Genomic DNA, 25,860 nt, shown 5'->3' with positions numbered 1-25,860 from the left:
ACTAAGGCTTTGTTGACGGTGGTGCGTCTTGGTTCGAATCTGCCCTCCGTGACAAAGCGAGTCAAAGGCCCGGGCGAGAGAAAGCGAGAACAACGCCTTTGTTAGGATCTCCATATCCAGGTGATCGTGAGATCCTGTTCACTGCCTTCTCGGTGTCCTTGATCCTCCATAAGATCTTGCAACCACCTAAGCTTGGTGGTCTGTGTAGGTTGACGGTTCAGAACACCATTTGACACTTCATTTGTCCTCCTTTCCTCGCGGAAAGCTCTTCTACGCAGAGCTGGTCTCTTAGAAGATATCCCCTCGTTTCGGCCTACGGGTAACTGTTGTTGAGTCCTTGCTCACTGTCCCTCCACGTTCCCTGCTTTCCATCTTTTTGTGCACTTTCTCGTTGCACAATGCTATCTTTCATTCTGTATACGTCCCTGGTTGGACTCGTCTCGGCTGCCGAGCTAGAAAAGCGTCATGGCGACGGCGCGTCAATCTATGAGATGCTCAACGACGACCTGGCCCGCCTGAGCTTGCTGGTGCTGGGGCTGATGGCGGCGGTTGTCTATGTGTGGAAGATGTGGCATCGGTTTTCGAGTCATCTGCGACGGCTGGCCAGTTTCAACAATGAACGACAACTATACTTCGTGACGCCCGACTCGATGCTATCGAAGCTCAAGACTCATATCACCTATGCGCCCTTGTTCCGAGCCCGACACAATCGCGAGTTCCAACTGTCTCGGGCCGTCAATATGGGCACCTTGCCGAGTCGACTCCATTCGTTTCTGCTGGTGGGAATTGTCGCCATGAACGTCGTCCTGTGTGTGGTCACCGTGCCGTACGGTACCACAGAGAGCACTGTCGCGGGAATCATCCGCAACCGCACCGGAACGATGGCCACGGTGAACATGATCCCATTGATCCTCATGGCGGGTCGAAACAATCCCTTGGTCACTCTGTTGCAGATCCCCTTCGACACCTTCAATCTGCTTCACCGCTGGCTCGGCCGTATCGTGGTGCTAGAGTGCATCGCTCATATTCTGGCTTGGATGATCCCCAAGGCTCAGACATGTAAGTGGTATTGATCAGTCCGCTGTTGTCGAACTTACTTAGGCTGACGTTGGATAGCTGGTTGGGCCATGATCGGAACTGTTTTGGGAGAGAGCAACTTCCTTCTTGTGGGCTTGATTGTGCGTAGTTGGGACCCAGTAAATTTGCTTCATGACACCTGCTGACGCTGCTTCTAGTCGGGATGTGCCTTCACAGCTCTTTTGTTGCACTCGCCTTCGCCGATTCGTCATGCCTTCTACGAGACATTCCTCCACCTTCACATTGTGCTCGCCGTGCTCGCGATTGCCTTCCTCTGGGTCCATCTCAACGGCATGGTCTCTCAGTACTATCTCCTGGTGGGAATAATCTTTTGGGCTCTCGAGGTAAGTCCACTCTAGATCAACCTCGATGGCAGATCGACTGACCTTGACGTGACTAGCGTGCTGCTCGGATTGTCATCATTGTGTACCGCAACTGTGGCCGCCAATCAACCACGGCCCATGTCGAAACCATGCCCGGCGATGCGATGCGGATCACCATCAAGATGGCGCGGCCCTGGACCTTCCAGCCGGGCCAGCACATCTACCTCTACGTCCCCGCTGTCGGATGGTGGACCTGCCATCCATTCTCGGTCGGATGGAGTGAAGAAGCCGAGTCTCTGTCCGACGAGAAGGGCATCCCGATGACTCGACAAGATATGATGGGCCTGCAGAAGACCACCATCTCCTTGCTGGTACGTCGGCGAACGGGTTTCACCGACAAGCTATTCCAACGGGCGCAGAATGCGCCCGGCGGGCGGGTGTCGCTGCGGGCTTTTGCGGAGGGCCCGTATGGCAGCATCCATTCGATGGATTCGTACGGCACTGTCCTGCTCTTCGCTGGCGGTGTTGGCATCACCCACCAAGTGCCGTTTGTGCGGCATCTCGTACAGGGCTTTGCCAATGGTACCGTGGCGGCGCGTCGCGTCACGCTCGTGTGGATCATTCAGTCGCCCGAACACCTCGAATGGATCCGTCCCTGGATGACCAGCATTCTGTCCATGGATCGTCGCCGGGAGGTGCTCCGGATCATGTTATTCATCACCCGGCCGCGCAACACCAAGGAGATCCAGAGCCCCAGTGCGACCGTGCAGATGTTCCCCGGTCGACCTAACATCGACACGCTCGTCGGCATGGAGGTCGAGAATCAGATCGGCGCGATGGGCGTGCTCGTCTGCGGCAATGGCGGTCTGAGCGACGATGTGCGGCGTGTATGCCGGAACCGCCAGGATCGCACGCAGGTTGATTTTATTGAGGAGAGTTTCACCTGGTGAGAGAGATCTATCTGGAACCCGGCACTTGACAGTTTGGCCCCCAAGGCCAGCTTTCCTTGACTGGTGCTGCTTGTATCTGATTTGTCCCCGCCATTGGTATGCATAGAGGTAGTAGGTACCTCCTAGGTACCTGTACCTAGTGCCTCTTTACAACTCTGGCTGCAAGCCCGGTGTCCCGATCTGTTCGGTCAATGATTCTGCCGCCAATCTTGCCTCGTGGTTCAAAGGGTATATATACTAGTTTTGCTGTGTTATGTTTTGAACTGGCTGTGGGCTGGCATGAGGCTCTGGCTGCGTATATACTTCACTTACTATACTCTTTCCACAATAAAATCTTCTTGTGCTTGTGCCTAAAACTGATTGGGCGTTGAGGTCCTTGACGTATTGATGAGTAGGAGGTAGTGATCGAACTGTGTAACTACTAGCTGTGTGTTGCTGCAGGTATTCCCCATGAGTGGTTGAATGCACCATTTGATTAGAAATCAAGCTATACGAAGGTGGGGCAGCCGAGCGGAGAGTTTCCCTCATCAATCCTCGGGTGTCGATGACAAATGCCCGATTAGAGGGTCCGATACTGTTGTATTCCACCTGTATGGGATGATTCTTTGCATCGAAATAGGCTCTGGTAACAAATCGTAGGTATCGGATCAACGGGACCAGACGGGGGCCCCACGCCGCAGCACAGCTTGAACGCGAAGTACTCCTCCGTACGTTAAACGTCGGGGGTACAAGCAATGGCATCATCGCCCGCCCCCTCCCCTCTTTTACACGAGACTATTCCATCGAATTCGTTGGTCCAACGCTGAGGAGAGTGAGAGTGAGCCATGAGCGGGCTCTTCTATAAAGTCCCGCAATTCTCCAGCGTGTTAGCTCGTTCGTGTCGATCTACCAGTGTCTTTCATCCCTTCACCTCCTCGACCTTTCTGTCTGCACAACTGTTTTCCACTTCTACCAAGATGAGCTCCCCGGATATTACCTTGTATACTGCTCAGACTCCCAATGGGATTAAGATCTCCATTGCCTTGGAGGAGCTGGGGTATGTTTCTGGAATGCTTCTTTCAATTGAAGCCGAAGCTGATGATCTAATCTCTGTGATCCAGTCTGCCGTACAAGGTTGAGAAGATCGATATCTCCAAGAATACCCAGAAGGAGCCGTAAGTGTGGCCCGCGTGTTTTTGGCCACTATCCAAAGATCACCTTCTCACATTTCACAATGATACACTCCATAGATGGTTCCTCGAGATCAACCCCAACGGCCGCATCCCCGCCCTGACCGACACCTTCACCGACGGGCAGAAGATCCGACTCTTCGAGTCCGGCGGCATCCTGCTGTATCTGGCGGAGCAGTACGACAAGGACTACAAGATCAGCTTCCCGCGCGGCACGCGCGAGTGGTACGAGATGAACAACTGGCTGTTCTTCCAGAACGCGGGCGTCGGCCCCATGCAGGGCCAGGCCAACCACTTCGTGCGCTACGCCCCGGAGCACGTCCCCTACGGCATCAACCGCTACGTCAACGAGACCCGCCGTCTGTACAGCGTGCTGGACCAGCACCTGGCCCAGAGCCAGTCCGGGTATCTGGTCGGCGACCACGTCTCGCTGGCGGATATCTCGCACTGGGGGTGGGTGGCGGCGGCCGGCTGGGCGGGCGTCGAGATCGATGAGTTCCCGCATCTCAAGGCCTGGGAGGAGCGCATGCTGAAGCGGGAGGGTGTTGAGAAGGGGCGTCATGTCCCTTCGCCGCATACTATCAAGGAGATGCTTAAGGATAAGGAGGCTGCGGAGAAGTCGCAGCGGGAGACGAGGGAATGGGTGCAGAAGGGGATGCAGGCTGATGCTAAGAAATAGGGACCCTGTAGGGGTTCCCCAGTATTTCTCCATACCTCTTTATAATCTAGCTTATATCATATCATTTAATCAATGAAAGCGGAGGTCTCCCCCGGGTAGTTTTGATATCATGTATATGGTAGGTATGCACTGTCGAAGTGAATGAATGAAGTCAGGGGTCTTCCCGGTAATTTCTATCTTGCCAATTTCTATCTTTATAATCTTCTGGGTTTCACCTGTTAAGAGTGAAGGTACTCGAGTCTCCCTCGGCAACTTTTCGACGGCCCATCTTTGGTGGATGTTGGGTTGTTCATTACTGAGCTCGAGTGTCGAGAATCAGAATGAGTTTACTGGGAAGCTGAAAGAAAAGGGGGGTCCGGGGGTTCTCCCCCGGAAAACTTCACAGCCCGATATACTAAATGAGCTTTCTGGGAAGCTGAAAGAAAGGGGGGTCCGGGGGTTCTCCCCCGGAAAACTCCATAGCCCAACATAATTACGATAGTGGAGAGGTTGAGGTGAAGTAGATATGAGGCCCGGGACGGTGGAAGGCGCGACTGGCTTAGTCAGGCAGCCACGTGAAAAGCTCTTGCCACTCCCCGAGGCCGGTTTTCTGGCCTTTGTACTCCGACTACTCGATCCCTCCCTCTCCTCGCGGACTCGAGGTCTACTGTCTACCGGACGCACCCTGACGACCTTTACTGACCACAGCGACATGGCCTGGCGTAACCAAGGAGTCACCGGCTCCAACAACGTCCCTCTGGGCCGGAGACGGTTCGGAGGCGACGAGGCCCCCGAGGACGAGAGTCGCACCGCGACACCGGCCTCTGCGGCTGGGGACAGCGCCTACAAGCGCGGTCGCAGCCCTGTCCGAGGTGAGTTGTTGTCAACTCAACACCATCCACAGTCAAACAGTTACACTGATACTGTCTAGCTGAGCCTCCCGCGGACGGTGTCAAGAAGCGCAAGAAGCGCAACCGCTGGGGTGATGCGCAGGAGAACAAGGCTGCCGGTCTCATGGGCTTACCCACAATGATCATGGCCAACTTCACCAACGAACAGCTGGAGGCGTATACGCTGCATCTGCGTATCGAGGAGATCAGCCAGAAGCTGCGAATCAACGACGTGGTTCCAGCGGACGGCGACAGGTTTGTCACTTCGTCCGACTCCCCGCTTCATTCTTCGGGTGCTAACTGCTGGACGCTTAGATCTCCCTCCCCTCCTCCCCAGTACGATAACTTTGGCAGACGTGTAAACACAAGGGAATACCGGTATCGGAAGCGTCTCGAGGACGAGCGCCACAAGCTCGTCGAGAAGGCGATGAAGACCATTCCTAACTACCACCCGCCCTCTGACTACAGACGTCCCACTAAGACTCAGGAGAAGGTCTACGTGCCTGTGAATGACTATCCAGAGATTAACTTCAGTATGATAACTAACCCTCTAACTCCTAACCGTTGTTGCGTACTCTGTATTCCTACTTGACCTCTGTGCTCGAGTCGGGCTTCTGATGACGACGTCGCCCGCCGTGGCGATGGGATTCTCCAGCTCGCTTCTTGCTAACCCTCTTGCTGCTTGATGTTGCACTCTGCTCCTTTGCTCATTACCCTCACCTCATTTCGAGAAGGAAACAGCTTGAACTAACACCTAGGCTTTCGCGCTATCTTTTCATAGTTGGCTTACTCATAGGTCCTCGTGGTAACACCTTGAAGAAGATGGAGACTGAGTCTGGCGCTAAAATTGCGATCCGTGGCAAAGGCTCCGTCAAGGAAGGAAAGGGACGCTCTGACGCCGCTCATGCCAGCAACCAGGAGGAGGATCTGCACTGTTTGATTATGGCTGATACCGAGGAGAAAGTTAACAAGGCGAAGAAGCTGGTGCACAATGTCATTGAGACGGTGAGTTTCTCTTCTGTCTTCTATAAAGACAACACTTTTACTCATGGGATCTAGGCTGCCTCTATCCCTGAAGGCCAGAATGAGCTCAAGCGGAACCAGCTGCGTGAGCTGGCTGCCCTCAACGGTACTCTCCGTGACGACGAGAACCAGGCTTGCCAGAACTGTAAGTTTCGGTGGCGTTGTTTTGCATTTCAACTCTAAACATGCACAGGTGGTCAAATCGGACACCGCAAGTACGACTGCCCTGAACAGCGCAACTTCACCGCCAACATCATCTGTCGCGTCTGTGGTAATGCAGGCCACATGGCTCGGGATTGTCCTGACCGCCAGAGAGGCTCTGACTGGCGCAACGGCGGCGGCTATGGCGGCGGCGGCGGCGCTGGCGGCCGCAGAGCCATTGGTGGCGGAGACGCCGTTGACCGGGAGATGGAGGTAAGGTTTTTGTCTCGGTATCATATGTCCATGTCACTAACTTTGGCAGCAACTTATGCAAGAACTGTCTGGCGGTGCTCCTGGAGAGGACGGCCACGTACCCCGTCGCATCGAGGCTGGACCCGATCAGGGCTACGATGACCGTGATGTGAAGCCGTGGCAGCGTGGTCCTCCTCCCAGCGATGTGGCTCCCTGGCAGCAACGCCGCGAGCGCCGCGACGACTACGGACCTCGCGATCATGGCAGTGCGCCTCCATGGGCTTCTCAAGGTCGGGGCGGTCATGGCGGCGGTCACGGTGGTCATGGCGGCGGCGACTACGGCTACGGCTCTCACGGTGGATATGGTGCTCCTGGAGCTGCACCGCCGTGGCAACAGGCGCAAGCTGCCCCTCCCCCGCCCCCGGGTGGACAGGCATCGTATGGCTACGGAGGGTATCCCTCTTACTCCGGCATGGGAGCTCCCGGTGCCCCTCCTGGCTTGAGTGTACCGCCTCCGCCTCCGGGCATGCCCTCGATGTATCTTGGCAACAGTGGCAGCCCTCCCCCTCCTCCTCCTGGCGAGGGTCCACCTCCTCCGGTATGTTCTGTTCATTTCAACTTGAAGCACACCTACTGACTGGGATCTAGCCTCCGAGCGAGCAACCTCCTCCCCCTCCCCCTCCTGCTTGAGCGATCTGATGTCGCAGCGATGAAATCCGCTAATTTCATTTGCTGAAAATGACTTATGAGAGTCGGTGGACCTGGAATGGAACTTGCCCAAAACTCGCAGGATACTATGGTGATTCACGTGGCGGGTGCAGTCTGGATTAGGCTGACAATGGCTCAGCTGCTTCTTCCATTCGTAGTCAATTAGTGTACCAGCTAATCAATCTTGAACATGTTTTTTTGTTATTTCTTCATGTTTTTCGTAGTGTCGAAAGTGGAAACCCGATGAACTGCCGAGGAGCAGAAGCCGAGTGACGTGTGTGGGGCCTCCCCATTGTTGGTGCCTCAGGCGGAGAAGCTTTCTCCGCAATTTCGTCGAGAGGCGCAAATCTATCATATTCTTTTCCTTCTCGAAGCCATCTTCCAGGAGCCCTCGCGCATCAATTGTACGATTGGGCCATGATTCGTCAAGCCCAGTCGAGGTTTACTTGATCTGGTCAGCCATCCAGTTCCTAGTTCAAGCTTTGCCCTGCTTTTCTTCCCAGCGAGATACACGAAGAACCTCCAGCCATAGTTAAATGGAGGGACCCGCCTCTTCATCCTCCACCACAACCGCCATGACCGGCGGGGACAACATCCACGGGGTAAACCCCGGAAGAAGCCTTGGAGAGACTGGGTTAGGAGCTTCAGGGGGCTATCAAGCCACGTCCCCCTCCCCGTCCCTCTCCTCCCATCGCAAACCATGGCAATCGCAACCCCAATCCCGCACCCGGCGCAGTTCATCGCTCCGCTCTGGGCATGAGCGTCAACAAGAGCAGCACCAGCACCACCAGATAGGCACAGCGACAAGACAAAATCCCTATGATAATACAGCTTCTGCCACTGCCGACGACAAGTGGTACCACGTCCATCTGTTTCGCGGAATGGTCAAGGACGTCAAGCGCCGGGCGCCGTATTACTGGAGTGATTGGACGGATGCGTGGGATTACCGCGTCGTGCCGGCAACGATTTATATGTACTTTGCTAAGTATGCTTCTCTTTCTTCCTTGTTTTGAGGGGGGTGTTGAGGCTCGGAGATTGGTTTCCTCCGGCTCATAGGCTCAGAAGGGAAGAGACCTCTCTGTCTGCAATGCATATTGGATCTGCAACTTCAGCTGACCGCGAGGATTTAGTATTCTCCCTGCGCTGGCTTTCTCGTTGGACATGTTTGAGAAGACCAACCAGAGTTATGGGGTAAATGAGGTGCTGCTGGCCTCGGTGTTGGGCGCGGTGGTGTTTTCGGTCTTTGCGGCGCAGCCGTTGGTTATTGTCGGGGTTACTGGTGGGTTTTTGTCTGTTCTTCCCCCCCCCCCTTGTGATAGGGGTGGAAAGGGAGGAGGGATGTATGTTCAGTGCTAATGGTGGTAGGTCCCATCACGGTATTCAACTACACGGTTTATGATATCATTGCGTCGAGAGGCACGAACTACCTGGCTTTCATGTGCTGGATTGGCATGTGAGTTATCCTCCGCCCTAGGTGTGGTTTCATGTGGTGGATATAAGTGCGGTGTGACTGAAACAGTCAGATGGTCGTTGATTATGCACTGGTTGCTGGCTATCACCAACGCCTGTAATGGGTTGACCTACGTTACGCGGTTCTCGTGCGACATCTTCGGCTTCTACGTCGCGTTCATTTACTTGCAGAAAGGCATCCAGGTCCTCACTAGACAGTGGGGCTCGGCAGGCGAGACCTCCGCCTATCTGAGTATCATGGTCGCCTTGTTGGTGCTCATGAGCGGGTGGATCTGCGGCGAGCTGGGGAACAGTAGTCTTTTCAAGCGATTCGTGCGCAAGTTCTTGGAGGACTACGGTACTCCGTTGACCATTGTGTTCTTTACGGGCTTCGTGCATATCGGCCATATGCGGGAGGTCGAGGTGGCGACTCTGCCGACGAGCAAGGCCTTCTTCCCCACGGCTGATCGGGGATGGTTGGTTCATTTCTGGGATATCAGCGTCGGGGATGTGTTTTTGGCGATCCCCTTCGCCATCCTACTTACCATCCTTTTTTATTTCGATCACAACGGTGGGTGTCAAAATCGATAGCAGATACGGCGAGCTAGATGTTGGCTGACACAGGTCTACCTAGTATCCTCCTTGATCGCCCAGGGCACCGAGTTTCCGCTCCGCAAACCCGCCGGTTTTCACTGGGACTTATGGCTCCTAGGTCTCACGACCTTCGTCGCCGGCCTGCTGGGCATTCCCTTCCCCAACGGCTTGATCCCCCAGGCCCCCTTCCACACGGCCGCACTCTGCGTGACCCGCGACGTCGCCGACGAGGACGACACGAACAAGGGCAAGGCCATCCGCATCACCGACCACGTGGTCGAGCAGCGCGTCAGCAACCTCGCGCAGGGTCTACTCACCCTCGGCACCATGACCGGCCCGCTCCTAATCGTCGTCCATCTGATCCCGCAGGGTGTCTTGGCTGGCCTCTTCTTCATCATGGGCGTGCAGGCCCTCCAGGGTAACGGCATCACGCAGAAGCTCATCTTCCTCGCCCAGGACCGCCGCCTCACCCCGGCGTCCAACCCACTCAAGCGCCTCAAGCGCCGCCCCGCCATCTGGGCGTTTGTGATTGCCGAGCTGATCGGGTTCGGCGCGACGTTCGCCATCACCCAGACCATCGCTGCCATCGGCTTCCCCGTGATTATTCTGCTGTTGATCCCCGTGCGCTCCTTCTTATTTCCGCGGTGGTTCACCGCCGAGGAGCTGGCGGCGCTGGATGGGCCGGCCGCCAGTCCGTTCACGATGGAAAGCGTCGGCGGGACGCATGGCTTGGAGGAGACGTTCGGTGCCGATGCGTTGGCGGCGAATGAGGGGGCGAGTTCCTCCTCGAAGAATCGGGGCGGCCCTAGAGATGGGGTCTTTGATGCCGTCACTCGCGAGGAGAGCTCGTCAGAGTCGGTGGTGGATGATGATTTGGAGAGGGGGGAGGTGTATGAGATGCAGAGGTCCGCGGTGCGACGGAGGAGTACCACGGGGGCTAGGGATTGATCGCTGTAGACATTCTAAAAGGGGTAGCGTTGGAGTTGGACGCTAACTGGTGGATAAAAGTTTCGATTGGCCCCGTTTATAGATACATACATATATCACTCGTCTAGAGATCGTATGTGCGTCGGTTCAATATGTCTTGTAGCATGTTTATGTGATAGTTTGACCGGCCTGCTGCCCAAGAAGAGAAAGCAGAAAGATATTGCTCGAGAGTGGGTGGTATTGTGCAGATCAAGACTCTCAATCATGTCGGGCTATCTATCCTTGACTCCAGATAAGACACCAACAACCCGCATCATGCGTGCGACAGGGCTTGCTTGCGACTCTAGCTACTGAAAAAGAGTTTGAGACACCAACAAACAGCAAAAGCAAAAAGAGATATCCAGAGAACTGGACAAGTCAAGGCCCGAGCCGCGGATCGAACGCGGGACCTCTCGCAGATATGCTTGGGTTTGTATCCCTAAGCGAGAATCATACCACTAGACCACCCGGGCTTGATATGTTTGATGCCTTGGTCTTTGGCAAAATGATCCATGAGCTAGAGTCCTCAGCACGTGCCAAATAGAGTTATACTGTGTAGAAAGTCACACTCGACACTAACCAGAACGAGCTAGATAGATACACCGCCTAGAGCGGTCAGCAATTCTGCCTTGCTATTGACACCAAAAAAAAAAGTCAAGCGCCGCGCAACTGCTGCACATTGATCTAAACCCACCACCCAGACCCCAAAATGGCGCCCTCACAGTCCCCCGAACCTGTCCTGGACCATCACTCCTCGTCCGAATCAGAGGCGGGCTCCGACACCGACAACGACGGCGGCGTCACCATCCAGCCATCAAACCAGGACCAGCGCGCCCCCAAGCGCAGACGCCTTTCCAACTCCTCCACCGATTCCTACGTCGCCGCGCCCCTCCCGGCTCCCCTGCCTACACTCTCGCGCATCAAACGCAAGGAGGACGTCGCCAAGGAAGCTGCAGCCAGAACCCCCGCCGACGAGAACCCGGTCCTCATCAAGGATGCCCTCGCCGCCGGGTTGGAGGACGCCCGCTCCTCGTTTACAGATCTCAAGGTCGCGCCGTGGCTGGTCGGCTCGCTGACGACGATGGCGGTACGTCGCCCGACGGCCATTCAACGGGCGTGTATCCCTGAGATCCTGGCGGGACGGGACTGTATCGGTGGGAGTCGCACGGGTTCCGGTAAGACGATTGCGTTTGCCGTGCCGTTGTTGCAGAAGTGGGCGGAGGATCCGTTTGGGATTTTTGGAGTGGTGTTGACGCCGACGAGGTAAGACTTTTTTTTTGGCCGGGGTGGAAGATAAGAAACAGCAGCAGATGAAGGAGAAGATTCAAGAAGAAAGTAGCTAAAGCAAAACAGAGAACTCGCCCTCCAAATCTACGAACAGATTAAAGCCCTCTCCGCCCCGCAGAGCATGAAACCCGTCCTCATCACCGGCGGCACCGACATGCGCTCGCAGGCGCTGGCCCTGTCGCAGAGCCCCCACGTCGTCATCGCCACCCCGGGCCGTCTCGCCGACCACATCCAAACTTCCGGAAAAGACACGGTGCGCGGACTCTCGCGCGTGCGCATGGTGATCCTCGACGAGGCGGACCGCTTATTGTCGCCGGGGCCGGGCTCCATGCTCCCGGACGTGGAAGTCTGCCTCAGCGCCGTCCCCAGCGCCGCAGAACGCCAGACCCTCCTCTTCACCGCGACGCTCACCCCGGAGGTCCGCGCTCTCCAATCCATGTCCTCTTCCTCCACAACAACAACAAACAAAGCGTCTCCCACCAAACCCCCCATCTTTGTCACCGAAATCGCCTCCGCCAACAAATCCTCCATCCCGCCCACCCTCCACCAAACCTACCTGCAAGTGCCGCTCACCCACCGCGAAGCCTTCCTGCACGTCCTGCTCAGCACAGACGGTAACGTCGCCAAGCCCGCCATCATCATCTTCACCAACACAACCGCCACCGCCGACCTTTTGGAGCGCATGCTCCGGCGCCTCGGCCACCGCGTCACCTCCCTGCACAGCCGCCTCCCGCAGAGCGAGCGCAACGCCAACCTCGCGCGCTTCCGCGCCGCCGCCGCCCGCATCCTCGTCGCCACGGACGTCGCCTCGCGTGGTCTGGACATCCCCGCCGTCGAGCTGGTCGTCAACTACGATGTGCCGCGTAACCCGGATGATTATGTCCACCGGGTTGGGCGCACGGCGCGTGCCGGCAGGAAGGGTGAGGCGGTCACGTTAGTCGGGCAGCGGGACGTCGGGTTGGTGCTGGCGATCGAGGAGCGGGTGGGTCGGAAGATGGTGGAGTGGGAAGAGGAGGGCGTGAGTGTGGAGACCAGGGTGGTTAGGGATGGGGTGCTTAAGGTTGTTGGGGAGGCGAAGCGCGAGGCTGCGGGCGAGATTGATGAGGGAAGGGATGTGTTGGGACGGAGGAGGAATAAGTTGAAGAAGGTGCGGTAGGTTTTCCGCTGTTGTTGGTAGGGTTATTGGTATAATAGTAGGAAGGGTTAGAGGGTGCATTGTATATACTAGCGCGATTGAATATGACGGTTTATGTTTATTGACTCAAGAGAACACGGCGGAGGTAGGAAGGGTATCATGATTGGCAAGACTAGCTCTCTCTCTCTCTCTCTCTCTGTCTCTCTTTTTCTGTCGCAAAAGCCATCCGGCTTCTCCCTGGTTCTATGTACATTACTTGTCCCGCAGTACCGAAAGCCTTGATCTGTGATGAGCCTGGAGATGCCGGGCTGGATGCCATCGGTCAACTCTACACACCACATAACCAGTCAAGGGCTACTACCTCTCTCGATGATTGGGCTCACCCCGTCCGTGTCTCTACTAGCTCAGGCTGCTGCTGCTGCTGCTGCTGCTCCACCGTCCCCATCAACTTCAACAACCCATCCACCGCATCCCCCTTTTGCGATACCCGCCGCTGCTTCTCCGGCAGACTCATCCCCTCGTCCTTATCCTCCAGCAATGCCCCCGTCCCCGTTCTCCGGCGGGACACCGTCGCAGGCGGGCTACTCAACTGCATCGGCGACGCCGCCTCTCCCCCTGCTGCTGCTGCTGCGGGGCGATACATCTTCTGCGTCGGAGTCTTCATTGGGTCCTCCTCGTCCTCGAAAGCCGAGGCTTCATTGCCTGTCGACAGGGGCGGCGACGACAGCCCCGACGCGTGGTGATCTTTTGCGTCTGCTAGATTGTCAGGCGAGGTATTGAGTTCCGGGGCGCGTGGTTGGAGAGGACATGGCGTAGAGATCGGCGCGAGGGCTGCCGCCGCCGGAGCCGGGGTCTTAGGGCCGGCAGTAGAACCACCAGTAGCAGCAGCAGCAGCAGCAGCAGCAGCAGCAACCATTCGTTGCGAGTCTTTAGGCGCGGGGATCTGTGCTTGCGCTGGAGCTTGAGTTTGGCTCTTGGGGGGAAGCGATAATCGGGGACATTTCCGGCTGTGAGCTTCGAGCTCGGAGAGACGACGGTCGAATTGCTGTGAATCGCGGACGTGACGCTTGGCGGTTTGGAGGCGGGTGCGGAGGAGGGTTGCTTTCTGTTTGCCATGGAGGTTTAGTTTTGTTTTATTTCCTCAGCTTTTCTTGGAGGTTTGGGGGGGAGGTGATAATTGGACGTACCTCTTGGATGAAGCGTTTGCGCGTCGCTGGGTCTTCCAGGATGGGTCGCGTTGTGGTGGGTGGTGTTATTTGTTGTTGTTGTTGTGTGGTTGTGGTTGTGGTTTTGGCGGGTCGGGCTGGTGTTGGTATTTGTTGCTCTACGTCTTCCTCGTGGTGTTCGTGTTGTTGAGTTTCTAGATCTAGACCTTCACCCTCGGGGGATAGTGTCGCGTCGGCTTGAGACTGTGTCACGCGACTACATGTTAGCTATGTCCCAGGGGGAAGAGGGCCGTGAATACACTCGTCGAGGGGGAAAATATTACCAAGATGTCCACTGAAGGCGCAGAAACCTCCGGAGTCAGCTCATCTTGCGCGTGGTTTGCGAGGGGTAGTGGTGCCGGGCCCAGCGCGCGCTCTCGGGAAGTGGTGCTCGCATGCTCGATCGCCCCGTCCACCTCGTCAATGGTGCGTTTGTGGCCGGCAAATAGAGGCGACGGAAGAAGTTTCTTGGAAGGAGACGTCGTCGTCGTCGATGACGGTACCTCCAAAAGTGGCCGTTTGGTGGGGGAGAGCGAGGCGTGGCGAGGCGACAGGCACGCGTTGGCCGTCTTCTCGCCGAGAATCCGCCTGCCCTCCTTGACAGGACTGGTATGTGCTGATGCGGTGGAATGCATGGCGAGTGCGGGGGAGGGAGTGAATGGTACTCCTGATGGATGTACCGAGGGCCTTTAGGTAGAGAGACTTTGGGGAAGAAAAGAGAAGTGTTGTGTTTCAAGGGGAGGTTGTATGTCTGTGGGTGCGTGTGGTGGACGTGTTGTGTAGTAATAAAGTAGTAGTTTGGTCGACCAAGCAAGCAACTAACTATTTACCCACACGTGCGTATAACAGCCAAATCGCAAGGTCAGCCGGTTCTAGACAGGGGCGGAAGCAAGGGTAGAGTCAAGACAAAGAAGCCAGACTCGGTCAGAAGAGTCAATGGCTAAGTTATTTGAGGAGGGATGGATTGGTGGTAGTTTAGTTGTGGTGGTGGTGGAGGTGGATTCGGCGCGCGTTGTGGTCCTCCGCGTCGGAGTCTCGGGGCTCCCCTTGCGGGCGAAAACTTACAGTAGTAACTGAACTAAATCGTCCTCCCCCACGCGTCAAGAGGGAGGCTGGCGGTTCAATCCCATTCTAAAGAGTATGTACTTGTAGAATGACTACTTTTCATCCTTGGTACAATGCAATTGTGCAATCATGTTCTGGGAACTCATTTCTGCAAACTCACCGATGTTTTCTAGCTGTATCTTTCTCGTTGCTCGGCCGCGTCGGAGGTTTTCTGCCCAGCGCGTGTCAACCTCGAATATTGGCAGCATATAGCTCCTACAAGCAAGTGGCGTTGGTCTTTGCATGGTCCTGCAGCTTTTGTCGCGAAACTGCGACTTTTAAGATTCGAAGACCTTGGCAGCCTGCATACTCTCCAAGGTCTAACATTCCTACAACGCACCGGGTTTCTTTGTCCTGGTTTACACTTCGCAGACAAGCTGGGAGAGTAGTGTACTCGGATTGGTGGCGTGGCATCTTCTGTGACCCGAAAACTCGGTGAAGCACGCGAATTCGTCTGCAGTTGTTGATCTCGTGCTTCCATCATACTGCGGGTTGTGAAGTACCGTAGATGATCATCTCCAGCGGAGCATGAGTGTGCTTGCCTCAGGCTCATAACTTGTGGGTTGGCTGCGATGCTGTGTGTGCCCCATACTCAATGCGATTCTCTGCTGCTGGCTACTCCAGCATTAATATAGCATCAGTGATTGAGGTTGAGACAATAGAGTTTAGTAAGCTCTGTTTTTCAACATATCCATGAGAGGAGGCCGGTAAAGGTTCCCCCCATTCTATATACTAGCGCAAAAGTGTTCTATGATGGAACCATGCACCTTGACTATTGCTTCACTGGGCCATGCGGGGTATGTAGACAAGACACTATATTGATCTTAGGCATCAAACCATAATGTTTCTCAGAGGTTCGTATCTGAAATATATCTTCAAATGCAGACTGTCAGAGGCAGCCTGACTGAAGTAAAGTGGACGAACTGTTTCTATGCATGCTCATGGCAATGAAGGTAGTAAGTACTAGACATAGGTACAGATCTCAATACTCCTGCTTCTATATATATGTATATATATATGTGGATAGCATAAGTACATTCAATCCTACCTCTAAAGGTGGAAAAAGCAACCACGGCTTACCTCAGCCCTTCCACTGGCTCTCCCCAGCTTTCCCCGCAAGTTCCTCCCCCTTCCTCCATCTTTTCCATCACTTTGGCTTCTAGGATCCTGCTCTAAGGTTGCAGTCGCGATTGTTATCTTCCTCTTTGGATATCGAGTAACCTACCCTCTGACAGACGGACATCACCTCTCCATTACCCTGTCGATCCCTGCTATTTATACTTCAACTTCCCCGCAGATCCGTCGGTGGACGCGCGGATTGATTGCATCATCGTCGGAACTTCTAACATCGAATCATCCCTGAACCTCGCTGCATCTTCTTTCATCTCTCGAAGACCTTCAGATGGCAGCACTATCGTTGCATCCCGTGTCTCGTTGATAGTATTGGCCTACCATTAGAATCAAACCATTCCTGTCGCGCGTCACGCCATGCGCTCTATCTTCGTGGCACTCACAGCCGCCCTTCAGGCGACTGTGAGTATCGCTTCCAGCTTGACCCCTCCAGTTCTGCCCTTGATCGTGCGAAATCCATATCTGAGTACCTGGCTGGGCAATGCCCGGGATGAGCCCTGGTCCAAATGGCCCATCTTCTACACCGGAGAAGAATTGGGTTTGTCCCTCATGGCACATGTTCCCAGCACAGGCGCTGTGTATCCTTTACTAGGCAAGCCTCATGAATCACTGTCGGGGTAGGTCCTCATCGCATAATTGCTCCCACCAAACCCTAATTGCCGCTCGGTAGATCGTCGCAAATCGAGTATCCAACCTATCTCGGAGCCAACTACGATGCCTCCACCACTAACTTAACGTATCGTCTCGATTCTGCGACGACCACGGGTCATCACTCGCTTGAGATTCTCGTATCCTTCCTCTCTCCTATCACCCCGACATCGACTCTGCGGCAGTCGATTCCCGCCTCCTACGTGTCAGTTCATGTCCATGGCAACGCAAGTGTAAATGTATACATGGATATTAATGGGCGCTGGGTGAGCGGAGACGCGGGCAGCCAAATTACCTGGCAATACGATGGATATGCCGCCGAGGACAGCAAGCCAGTACTACGCAGATGGCGTCTCAAGCGGGAGTCTGAGTTGCTGCTATCAGAAATACGAGACCGCGCAGAATGGGGTACTCTGCATTTCACTGGTCCTGCCGTGCGTCCCTGGACCCTATGCCCTATTGGGATCAGTCTCGTGCTAATGTATCGACTAGGGTGTCCAATATCAATCCGGAGAGGCCTCTGCCGTGAGAAGCATCTTCTCAACTCAGGGTGTCTTGGACAACGTCAACGATGATGCTTTTCGAGCCATTGGCGATCGGGAGCCGGTCTTCGCCTTCTCCAAATCTTTCGTCCTCTCGCCCCAGGATGGCCATACAAGTGACAGTGTGACCTTTACCCTCGCACTGATCCAGGACCCGGTTGTCCAGTACGCATCCGCACGCGGGTTGACCCTAATGCGCCCCCTGTGGGAGTCGTGGTTCGCCAGTGTCGAGGCGCTGCTTAGCTTTCATTACAACGACTTCTCCCATGCAAGCCGTCTGGCTTCCAACTACTCCCTTCAGCTGGCAAAAGATGCCTACCAATCAGGGGCTCATGACTATGTCGACATAGTGGCGCTCTCCGCGCGCCAGGTCATGGGCGCAACTACTTTCGCCGGAACTCCAGACGACCCAATTCTGTTTCTGAAGGAGATCTCCTCTAACGGCAATTTCCAGACCATTGACGTGATCTTCCCGGCGTTCCCCTTCTTCTTGTACACCAACCCGCGATGGCTCGCGTATCTACTGGAGCCCTTGATTGAGCACATGCTGAGTGGACAGTATCCCAATACTTACGCTATGCATGATCTGGGGACGCATTTCCCCAACGCCACGGGCCACCCAGATGGGAATGACGAGTATATGCCGGTGGAAGAGTGTGGTAATATTCTCATTATGGGCTTGGCGATTGTCAACTCCCTTCGCTACTCGGAGGATACTGCTGCAACATCCATCTGGTCTACACAGGGCGAATCTCCTGACTTGCCTGAAGAAAGCCAAGGCAAATTCCCTCTGGTCAATCTTCAGATGCTTGATGGAGTTGACCACCAAGATGGCAAATGGGGTGGTGGAACGCAAGGCGAGCACTTGGCTGAGAAATGGATCCAGCGTAGCTATCGCCTGTGGGACCAGTGGACGGGCTATTTGGTGGAGTTCTCCCTTGAACCTGCCAACCAACGTAAGTGACTATCACAAGGTTCACATAGAAGTGGACTGACATTTGGCAGTCTCCACGGACGACTTTGCCGGTTGGCTTGCTCTGCAGACCAACTTGGCCTTGAAGGGTATCATCGGCATCAATGCGATGAGTAAGTTGGCCGAGGTGGCCGGCTACCATACCGATGTCACCTATTACAAGGTAAATTTGGCAATCATTTCCACCACCACAGTAGCTAATGATGCCAGAACATCTCGGATACCTACATTGCCAGGTGGGAGGAATATGGCATGTCTCGAGACAAGACTCACGCCAAACTCGCTTACGACTGGTACGGATCATGGACGACAATCTACAACCTCTATGCCGACGCACAGCTCTGCTTCCACCTGGAGGGAACAGACATCGCTCCCCGCCCTTCCTCATCCAATAAGATTGGTCAAAAGCCTCTCACGCCTCCCTCAAACACCAAGAAGCACGGCTTCGTCCCACGCCACATCTACCAGCGACAATCGATCTGGTATCATAACGTCCGACAGAAGTACGGCCTTCCCTTGGATAGCCGCCACCTTTATACCAAAACAGACTGGGAGTTCTTCGCTATGGCGGTCGCCAGCGAGGACGTCCGCAGCGAGATCCTGGAGTCCGTTGCCAAATGGGTCAACGAGACGGTGACCGATCTCCCTTTAACCGACCTGCACAACACCGAGGGCAAGGGCGAATTTCCCGGCCCCAACTTCTACGCTCGACCCGTCATCGGCGGTCATTTCGCCTTTCTGGCTCTGCAGCGGGCCTGCGGCGGACAAGCAATGGTTGGGCTATCCTTCCTCGACGGCACAGAGCCCGACTCGTTCTCGACCAATACATTGGCCGAGTGGGAAGCGGCGGCGGCTCGGGCGGTTAAGGAACTCGGGAACCTGGGGAACGGCGATGAGTATTTGCGCGCGGAGCTGTAGCGGGGACCTCCTTCATTCCTTCTAGTCTCCCTTACATATAGACGCTTGACTCGCGGCAGCGGCACTATATTTGGAGATGGTTGGTACAATCAAGCTTACTGGTTTTTATCAGAAGAGAGCTTCCTGTCATTGACGTCCACTACCGCTTTGGCATAGTTCCAGATTCTAGACAATCCGTCCACGCAAGTGAGACTTCTCCCATCGAATTCATCTTCCCCTTTCCACTTCCCCTGTAGTCCGTATCCAAACATAACGAGAATATACGGCCACATAAGTGAGTGAACTGATCAGCAAACCCCTTTCCGTCACCTACACACCTAACCCCCGCGGTCCTTGAATCCGGGCCGACAGCCCTCATGATTATTTCCTATATCATACATACATCTGCATACATAAAAGACCCCCATCCCAAACCCAAACCCAAACTCAACCCAAACCACACAAAGCATAACATAGTCCACCATACCACATTGTCGTAGCCTTTCCACATACAGAACATCCACAAGCAAACAAACCACTGTAGATATAGATATGAGCTGGTATGATGTATGCAAGCAGGAGTCCTGCACTTCACCGGCCCCCTCACCATCCATGATGCGGATCCCTTCTCCATAACCCCGATGACTATTATTGTATTATACTCCGACGAACACACATTTACAGCCGTACACCGCACATACCCCTCTAGGCATATATCCCACGGGACTCCGTTCTTTGTGGCACCATTCTCAGAGTCCCATCCTTAGGGATCAGAGGTGTTCATTCCACGAAATCAAACTAGCCCAGAAGGAGAGGAAGACGCTCGTAGATTATGCCCCAGCCCAATCCATGGCCTCTCCCCTCTTCTCCCTATCGATCCCGGAACGGAAAGTCAAAGCGTCTTGCAGTTGGTGTTGGTTTGAGTTTACCGCATAGTTGCACGCGCGAAATTGGGGACGAGGAAGAGGAGGAAGAGGAGGAGGAGGAGGAGGAGGAGGAAAGCTAGACACCCGTTCTGGTACCTCTGGGGATAGATATTTACTCGTTTAAGGGAGAGGAATTTCTACACTAGAATAGAGGGGGTTGTCGGGGGGGGGGTGGTGTTTATCTTCACGGCATGTTGCTTGGTTTGTTTGGGGTCTCTCCTGTATCATATACTCGTTGCCGTGGGTTTTCTTCCCATGCATGGGGGTGATGGTCAGGTTGCTTCAGACAGGGTCATGCCCTGGGTCATGATGGACTCGAGAACAAACTGCATGGCAAAGACAATAAATACAGCTACAGTCCATTAAACTACCATCTGGAGAATAAGTACGTAGGATTTAAGTAGCTACAGCGAATACAAGGAATATGTTTTGAAAGATTGGAAAAAAGAAAAAATTTTCGTTTTTTGGAGGGAAAACCGGTGAGTTATTTAGTTAAAATAAAACAACACACACAATATACGCGCGCGCGAGCAAGGCACACACACGGCAGATTTGACACATGGGACATGACGTTGTGTAGGTTAGGCATGAACACATTTATTTGCCACCGAGGCTGGGGAAGTTCTTCTCGTCGACGGTGACGGAAGCGCCGGTGGTAGCAGCAGCGCTGGGGCGGGGGGCGTTGGTGTTGTTACCACCACGGCCACCACGGCCGCCGCGGCCACCGCGAGTACCACGGCCACGGGGGCCGTTGGCACCACCGCGGGGGGCCTCGACGAAGCGCATGTCAACCTCGAGGAAGTTCTTCTCCTTGCGCTGCTTCTCGCGCTTGGACTTGTCCTCCTTGCCCTTGATGTAGGCCTCCTCCTCCTCGCGGGGCTTGAGCTCCTTAGCGGCGGCCCACTTCTTGTCGAGCTTGGTGCCCTCGTTGGCGGCACGGACGGGCTTGGCGCTCAGGTCCTCCTGGGCAGCCTTCTCGGCCAGGTAGTCGGCGAAGGACTTGGACTTGTCAGCGGGCTCCTCCTCGGCGGCGGGAGTCTGGGGCTCGTTCTCGTCCTTGTGGGCGATGTCCTCTCCGGCCTTCTCATCGTCCCAGGTCTTGTCGCCGCTCTGGTTACCCCAGCCCTGGTTCACCTGCTTGCGGGTGTCGCTGTAGACGCATGGTTAGTCTTGTGGGCCAGTGTCGAAGCCCCCCTTCCAAAAATCCAGGACGAGGATCGCAAGGAAATCGGTGGGCGGCAGTATACAAAGAACAGAGAAGGTGCTTACGTCTGGCCGGTGCGGGACTGGCGGTCGTGGCGGACACGCTCACCACGCTCACCACGAGCGCGGAATCCGTGCCGTTGGCCCTCCTTGGGGTCCTCAACGGCCTTCTCGCGGTTGTTGTTGCGGCCGGCGTTGCGGTCGCGGAAAGCTATCCGATCGAAGTCAGTCGGGGTGGGATGCGGTCGGGATAAGGTCACATACCGGCCTCGTTGCCAGTGGCACGGTTACCACGGCGAGCGTTGTTCTCGGCACGGGGCTGGCTGCTGGGGGCCTCCTTGGGAGCATCGCGCTTGCCAACACGCTGAGCGGGTCTGTCTACAGCCCTCGTGGGAGGCTCAGGCTCTCTGTTGGGGTCCAATTCAGGGTCATTGCCTGTGCGCAAGAGCGAGCAAGAGATTAGACATTGATCGTTTCTTCATTATAGAGCAGGGCAGATGGAATTGGAGAGGTGGATGGATGGATGGATGCAGGAATGGCTGCCGAACTGTGGATCGAACCGCAAGTCGCACGAGGCCATTCTTGCAGGGCAAGGTGAATTCAGAAAGCAGGATGGAAGAGGGCGAGAATTACCAAGAAGCTCGTAGAGGTTCTGTAATGCATCACAAAAGTAAATGTTAGCTAGACTTGTCTGATCGCAAATGATTGCGGTGGGAGTTTCTTTGTGTGGGCGCTGGGCAACCGAATTGGACCGGGAGCACCTCGTCAAATCCCTCGCTCACAACCCCGCTCGCTCTCTTCCATTGCAGAAGACCTCCCAGCTCAGTTCTTTCGGCCCAGGATCTCTAGAAACGAGCGGATCGACGCGGAATTTGGTGGTGCTCGCTCCCAATCACCTGGCAAGCTGTCGCCAGCAGCTGCTCTCCTCCCCCCATGACGAGCAGAATCAACGCACCTTGGACCGGACGTCCGCCATGACGCCTGGTTTTATGCGGGGCCTTCCGGGGGAAGGCTCTTGACTATCGCAGCAATTCGGGTCCGACTGAACGGGTGACGGATGGTCGACACAGGCAGAAACCTAGACGACGATAGGTATCCGGCCTCTCCTTGAGATGGAAATGAGATGGGGAGGGGGGGGGATTAGAGGATAGTAGTCGGAGTGAAGGGGTTGACTGACTACGGTGGATGGAGGCAACGTTTGTGGTTGCACTCGCCCAATACGGTAAGGCGCGGATTGCTGCTAAGCGAATTCGGCAAAGAGCACCATGATTGGTTCAAAGGAGCTAGGGCTTAGGGTAAACGGCCAGCGGATGACGCCCTGATGATGCTCAAGGACTGGGGGAGCTTCTTTCAAAGGTTAAGGAAGAAGCGAAAGCTGCAAATGTTAATTGTTGCCGTATCCATTGGAAGCTGGCAATCTGTCATCATCGATCATGGGGGTGAGGCATATTCATCTTTGTAGGTGGTGGGAGAATTTAGACGGTGGCTAGACTCATGACTACGTTCCAGGCTGGTTTTCTCAGTGTAAGCGAGAGCATACCTAAGGTACGGAGGACCTGCACCCTCCCTCTCCCGCCTATCTATAGCAATTGATAGATCCCCCCCCCTCCTCCCCCAGGAATTCATCATTGGGTGTTATGTCCCCAGTCACTCAGCTAGTGAGCTTGCAAAGAACGAATTGAAACCATCGACTATTCCTCTTCTGTAAGGCTGTGGCTAATCTGCTCCGCCATTGGATCGTGCATGCTGAACGATGCTGTCATTTGTCCGACCCATGTTGCTCACGTGTTAGCACTCATGTGACATGGCAGCTGCCACCCACCCGAGGTCCAAGCTACCAAAAAATGATTCAGTATCGAGTCAACCCTTCAAATATATTCATAGAGCTGAGGGATGGCTTCGACGCAACTGCTTGGCAATCCGGTCATGCATATATAATGTAGTAAATGTAGATAAACAGTAGGCCTTCCTTGCATGAACCACTTTCCTTCGATGCTGCTTTTCTGTGAAAACCCATCAAGAATGCGACATATGCAACGTCCAAACAAACAAATCAAATGGTATCAGGTATCAACCGCAAAACGCCAAGCAATGCTTCGCAGTTTCAACTTTTGTCTTCCAATCATAAAGATGCCCGAAAGGACGGTCAGGGAAAGAAGCCTGCCTCCATCCTCGCGAACAGCACCGTAGATGAGCAACGCATGAAACAGAAGCAAACATAGGTAAACAAGAAATCAATGACGCGTATGATTTTGTTCATAGCTAAAGGGTGTTTGAAAGTGCATGCTGGCACTCAGCCCAAATGGGTCGGCATCCAGCATGGGTTCATAGTTGCCCAGAAGGTGATTAGAGGAGGTGGACGGGGCATTGGTGGTGCCATACGTGCCGTTGGCCCCCTCGCCAGCTTGTGGGTGGTACTGGTTGAGGCCATGCTGTCCCATCGGATGGGCGCCCTGAGTCACGGAGCTGGGGTTATTGTAGCCAGACACATAGGATGAAGCCCCGACAGCCGACTCATGCTCGTCGTCCATCAAATCTGCCTGGGCATCATATTCTTGTTCTGCGCGGAAATTAATACCAAGGCCCACAGGGTCACGGACAGATGTCTTACCTAGCTGATCGTAGTGCTTTTGGAAAGGAGATGGATAGTAGGCTGAAGCGACCCGCGAAGCACGAGGACCCGCACTGCCGGGTAGAGAAGACTTTGGCTCACTTGTATCCGGCTGGCCGATACTCATAGGAGGGGTCGTCTGGCTGAGGTTCCGCGAATGGGCAATCATCTGCGAACGCTGACTGTGGGGATCTACGCCAGCTGGAGACATGGCACCCTGGAAGGGGAAGGCAGGGGACTTGGCGTGGGATGGGGAGGAAGCATGCGAAGGTGGCGTGGCCTGGTACTGAGGAGAGGGGATGCCGTATGCACCATCGCGATGCTGAGACATGCCGAAAGGCTCCTTAGGGGCAATGCCTTGGGGATGTCTTTGGGCAGAGTTGCGATTCACGGCAGCGCGCTCCAAGGCGGAGGGGGGCTTGGTTGTCATCAGGTTGGGCTTCGCCGGAGCCGACCCGGGAGGCACAGCTTTGAGTCGCAATTCGGCTTGGACATCGATGCCTATGAACTATTAGCATGGCTGAAACAAGATCAGTATAGGGGTTAGCCCAAACCTTTTTCAAGTAGGATACGTTCTAGTAAGGAATTCTTGTACCGCAGCATCAAACATTCATCGGCTGCGGTGCGATGATTCTGCTGCAGCGTCTGGAGAGACTCCTCATTGCGTTTGATCGTCGATTCCAGCTGACGGATGTACTCTGTGCGACGCTCGCGGAAAGCAGCCTGGGCCTGGCGATTGCGCTGCTTTCGCTCCTCTGAAGTGGCGTAGATCTGATAAGGGACGGGTTAGTGGACGAAGCTAAAATGCACGAAGATAAGAAAGAAGGAATCAGGGACGAACAAGGGGGGCAAGAATAAGATAAAGCAAGTAAAGAGGGAGAGTAGGTGCATTGAAAGATAAAGCAGGAGGGCGAGGGAGAGATCTGACAGGACGATAAGGGAGAGAAGGGAAAGATGATGATAATGATAAATGATAATCGTGCGGGGCCCCGGACTGACACGCAGGGCCACCACCCGCCGCAATCCACCACAAGAGATAAGAGATGAACCAGAGGGGGGGGGGGGGGGGGGGCATATTATAAAAAGGGGAGCAGAGGATCTCGTTCTTCTTCTTCTTCAAAATCAAAGAACACTTTCTTACGTACAGGCTTTCTTCCACCCTTTCGCTTTTGTGTCTGGGCCACATCTTGGGTCAAGATCTCGCCATCCGCCTCAGGCGTGGACACTGCTGAACTGATCGAACCCTCAGGCAATGGTTCCGACTTAGGAACGACCAAATCTGTGGCCGGCTCATTTTGAATAGGATGACTGGTGGTCTCGACCATAGAGACCATTGGATTCTAAAGACAAAAGGGGGGGAAGGACGGTTGATGTCTGTCCCCCTCTTCCGTGAGATGATTCTTTTGCCTGGATGAGAATGATTGCCCTTGGGGCTCTGGGGAAGGGGGGGTGGGGAGGGTAATTGGAAGAATTTCCTTGGACGGCGATGATGTGCCCCCCTTGCGTTGTTGCGTGTGTGAGTTGGTGGTAAGGAATCTGATGGTGGAAGGTGGTGGATGAGTCACCCAACAGAATCCGGGGTTTGGCTGATATAACCTAAAAAGCCAACGGAGGGGAAAAGAGGAGAAAGAGGGGAAACTCTTAGATAATTCAAAAAAAGAAAAGCCTCCTCCCCGGAAAAGAAAAAGAACAAGATGACAGATCGAAAAAATCAGATATGCCTCAGGAACGGATCAACTAAAATTGATCTTCTTTCTTCACAGAACCCGATGCGCACCAAAACTCGGGGTAAATGCGAAGGGAGGCGGTTTAAGATTAGATGAGATAATGGGGATGTCTCAAAAAGGTAAAATGATAGGGGAAGAAGATTGATCCCGGCGGGGAAGGGCTGGACTGCTTGCTGCGAGATAATAGCACTCAAGTAGTTCAGACGCAGCAAACGCGCGGATGGGCGGCAATGGGGGAGGGACGTGCGAAAAGCTCAAGGCTGAGTGAGGG

The 25,860-nt window shown here is 54.7% G+C and overlaps 9 protein-coding genes and 1 non-coding gene across 10 annotated transcripts; 6 read left to right on the top strand and 4 right to left on the bottom strand.

The window, feature by feature from the left end:
- The first annotated feature begins 136 nt into the window (after window positions 1-136).
- On the top strand, window positions 137-2,469 carry BP01DRAFT_170574 (ferric reductase family protein). The gene is made up of 4 exons (XM_025570771.1): window positions 137-1,059; window positions 1,117-1,178; window positions 1,236-1,421; window positions 1,478-2,469. Exons 1-4 carry the CDS (start codon window positions 399-401, stop codon window positions 2,348-2,350), a joined length of 1,782 nt encoding a protein of 593 aa, XP_025427336.1. The 5' UTR covers window positions 137-398; the 3' UTR covers window positions 2,351-2,469.
- A 447-nt stretch (window positions 2,470-2,916) lies between these two features.
- BP01DRAFT_360473 (glutathione S-transferase family protein) lies at window positions 2,917-4,293 on the top strand. Its single transcript, XM_025575923.1, has 3 exons — window positions 2,917-3,386; window positions 3,451-3,504; window positions 3,580-4,293. Exons 1-3 carry the CDS (start codon window positions 3,175-3,177, stop codon window positions 4,196-4,198), a joined length of 885 nt encoding a protein of 294 aa, XP_025427335.1. The 5' UTR covers window positions 2,917-3,174; the 3' UTR covers window positions 4,199-4,293.
- A 445-nt stretch (window positions 4,294-4,738) lies between these two features.
- On the top strand, window positions 4,739-5,774 carry bbp (putative zinc knuckle transcription factor/splicing factor MSL5/ZFM1). Its single transcript, XM_025570769.1, has 3 exons — window positions 4,739-5,049; window positions 5,109-5,322; window positions 5,383-5,774. Exons 1-3 carry the CDS (start codon window positions 4,890-4,892, stop codon window positions 5,657-5,659), a joined length of 651 nt encoding a protein of 216 aa, XP_025427334.1. The 5' UTR covers window positions 4,739-4,889; the 3' UTR covers window positions 5,660-5,774.
- Window positions 5,775-7,750: 1,976 nt separating this feature from the next.
- Window positions 7,751-10,256, top strand: BP01DRAFT_418775 (anion exchange family protein). Its single transcript, XM_025579354.1, has 5 exons — window positions 7,751-8,176; window positions 8,322-8,470; window positions 8,557-8,644; window positions 8,715-9,211; window positions 9,275-10,256. Exons 1-5 carry the CDS (start codon window positions 7,767-7,769, stop codon window positions 10,180-10,182), a joined length of 2,052 nt encoding a protein of 683 aa, XP_025427333.1. The 5' UTR covers window positions 7,751-7,766; the 3' UTR covers window positions 10,183-10,256.
- A 326-nt stretch (window positions 10,257-10,582) lies between these two features.
- Window positions 10,583-10,673, bottom strand: BP01DRAFT_t291. The gene has a single exon. It is a non-coding gene; the product is annotated as a tRNA-Pro (tRNA).
- A 236-nt stretch (window positions 10,674-10,909) lies between these two features.
- Window positions 10,910-12,748, top strand: dbp8 (ATP-dependent RNA helicase DBP8; the record flags this gene model as incomplete). The annotated part of the gene is made up of 2 exons (XM_025578379.1): window positions 10,910-11,463; window positions 11,554-12,748. 2 exons carry the CDS (start codon window positions 10,910-10,912, stop codon window positions 12,641-12,643), a joined length of 1,644 nt encoding a protein of 547 aa, XP_025427332.1. The 3' UTR covers window positions 12,644-12,748.
- Window positions 12,749-12,767: 19 nt separating this feature from the next.
- On the bottom strand, window positions 12,768-14,797 carry BP01DRAFT_426419 (uncharacterized protein). The gene is made up of 3 exons (XM_025579795.1): window positions 14,112-14,797; window positions 13,810-14,031; window positions 12,768-13,727 (listed from the first exon to the last, which is right to left on the bottom strand). Exons 1-3 carry the CDS (start codon window positions 14,460-14,462, stop codon window positions 13,002-13,004), a joined length of 1,299 nt encoding a protein of 432 aa, XP_025427331.1. The 5' UTR covers window positions 14,463-14,797; the 3' UTR covers window positions 12,768-13,001.
- Window positions 14,798-16,419: 1,622 nt separating this feature from the next.
- Window positions 16,420-19,336, top strand: BP01DRAFT_395144 (putative glutaminase; the record flags this gene model as incomplete). Its single annotated transcript, XM_025578378.1, has 5 exons — window positions 16,420-16,679; window positions 16,733-17,144; window positions 17,203-18,208; window positions 18,258-18,388; window positions 18,436-19,336. The coding sequence occupies 5 exons, from the start codon at window positions 16,420-16,422 to the stop codon at window positions 19,141-19,143; spliced, it is 2,517 nt and encodes an 838-aa protein (XP_025427330.1). The 3' UTR covers window positions 19,144-19,336.
- Window positions 19,337-20,645: 1,309 nt separating this feature from the next.
- On the bottom strand, window positions 20,646-22,227 carry stm1 (putative telomere and ribosome associated protein Stm1; the record flags this gene model as incomplete). Its single annotated transcript, XM_025576993.1, has 5 exons — window positions 20,646-21,198; window positions 21,318-21,462; window positions 21,516-21,686; window positions 21,885-21,903; window positions 22,207-22,227. 5 exons carry the CDS (start codon window positions 22,225-22,227, stop codon window positions 20,646-20,648), a joined length of 909 nt encoding a protein of 302 aa, XP_025427329.1.
- Window positions 22,228-23,463: 1,236 nt separating this feature from the next.
- BP01DRAFT_170335 (uncharacterized protein) lies at window positions 23,464-25,448 on the bottom strand. The gene is made up of 4 exons (XM_025570768.1): window positions 25,008-25,448; window positions 24,417-24,633; window positions 23,863-24,363; window positions 23,464-23,811 (listed from the first exon to the last, which is right to left on the bottom strand). The coding sequence occupies exons 1-4, from the start codon at window positions 25,194-25,196 to the stop codon at window positions 23,486-23,488; spliced, it is 1,233 nt and encodes a 410-aa protein (XP_025427328.1). The 5' UTR covers window positions 25,197-25,448; the 3' UTR covers window positions 23,464-23,485.
- Window positions 25,449-25,860: the final 412 nt, after the last annotated feature.

Source organism: Aspergillus saccharolyticus, assembly GCF_003184585.1.
Source record: "Aspergillus saccharolyticus JOP 1030-1 unplaced genomic scaffold BP01scaffold_48, whole genome shotgun sequence".
NCBI lineage: Eukaryota > Fungi > Ascomycota > Eurotiomycetes > Eurotiales > Aspergillaceae > Aspergillus > Aspergillus saccharolyticus.
Note: the sequence above shows the minus strand (reverse complement) of the source record. Positions and strands in the feature narration are given on the sequence as shown.

What these genes read in the sequence shown, in the direction of transcription:
- BP01DRAFT_170574 (XM_025570771.1), top strand. Translation starts at nt 399, where the DNA reads ATGCTATCTTTCATTCTGTATACGTCCCTGGTTGGACTCGTCTCGGCT. An exon ending in GATCCCCAAGGCTCAGACAT is followed by an intron (nt 1,060 to 1,116) that starts GTAAGTGGTATT and finishes GACGTTGGATAG; the next exon opens with CTGGTTGGGCCATGATCGGA. An exon ending in TCCTTCTTGTGGGCTTGATT is followed by an intron (nt 1,179 to 1,235) that starts GTGCGTAGTTGG and finishes CGCTGCTTCTAG; the next exon opens with TCGGGATGTGCCTTCACAGC.
- BP01DRAFT_360473 (XM_025575923.1), top strand. Translation starts at nt 3,175, where the DNA reads ATGAGCGGGCTCTTCTATAAAGTCCCGCAATTCTCCAGCGTGTTAGCT. An exon ending in ATTGCCTTGGAGGAGCTGGG is followed by an intron (nt 3,387 to 3,450) that starts GTATGTTTCTGG and finishes TCTGTGATCCAG; the next exon opens with TCTGCCGTACAAGGTTGAGA. An exon ending in AAGAATACCCAGAAGGAGCC is followed by an intron (nt 3,505 to 3,579) that starts GTAAGTGTGGCC and finishes TACACTCCATAG; the next exon opens with ATGGTTCCTCGAGATCAACC.
- bbp (XM_025570769.1), top strand. Translation starts at nt 4,890, where the DNA reads ATGGCCTGGCGTAACCAAGGAGTCACCGGCTCCAACAACGTCCCTCTG. An exon ending in CGGTCGCAGCCCTGTCCGAG is followed by an intron (nt 5,050 to 5,108) that starts GTGAGTTGTTGT and finishes GATACTGTCTAG; the next exon opens with CTGAGCCTCCCGCGGACGGT. An exon ending in GTTCCAGCGGACGGCGACAG is followed by an intron (nt 5,323 to 5,382) that starts GTTTGTCACTTC and finishes CTGGACGCTTAG; the next exon opens with ATCTCCCTCCCCTCCTCCCC.
- BP01DRAFT_418775 (XM_025579354.1), top strand. Translation starts at nt 7,767, where the DNA reads ATGACCGGCGGGGACAACATCCACGGGGTAAACCCCGGAAGAAGCCTT. An exon ending in GGTTATTGTCGGGGTTACTG is followed by an intron (nt 8,471 to 8,556) that starts GTGGGTTTTTGT and finishes TAATGGTGGTAG; the next exon opens with GTCCCATCACGGTATTCAAC. An exon ending in TTTTTATTTCGATCACAACG is followed by an intron (nt 9,212 to 9,274) that starts GTGGGTGTCAAA and finishes AGGTCTACCTAG; the next exon opens with TATCCTCCTTGATCGCCCAG.
- BP01DRAFT_426419 (XM_025579795.1), bottom strand. Translation starts at nt 14,462, where the DNA reads ATGCATTCCACCGCATCAGCACATACCAGTCCTGTCAAGGAGGGCAGG. An exon ending in CGCCTTCAGTGGACATCTTG is followed by an intron (nt 14,032 to 14,111) that starts GTAATATTTTCC and finishes CGCGTGACACAG; the next exon opens with TCTCAAGCCGACGCGACACT. An exon ending in GCAAACGCTTCATCCAAGAG is followed by an intron (nt 13,728 to 13,809) that starts GTACGTCCAATT and finishes CATGGCAAACAG; the next exon opens with AAAGCAACCCTCCTCCGCAC.
- BP01DRAFT_170335 (XM_025570768.1), bottom strand. Translation starts at nt 25,196, where the DNA reads ATGGTCTCTATGGTCGAGACCACCAGTCATCCTATTCAAAATGAGCCG. An exon ending in ACGTATCCTACTTGAAAAAG is followed by an intron (nt 24,364 to 24,416) that starts GTTTGGGCTAAC and finishes AATAGTTCATAG; the next exon opens with GCATCGATGTCCAAGCCGAA. An exon ending in AAAGCACTACGATCAGCTAG is followed by an intron (nt 23,812 to 23,862) that starts GTAAGACATCTG and finishes ATTTCCGCGCAG; the next exon opens with AACAAGAATATGATGCCCAG.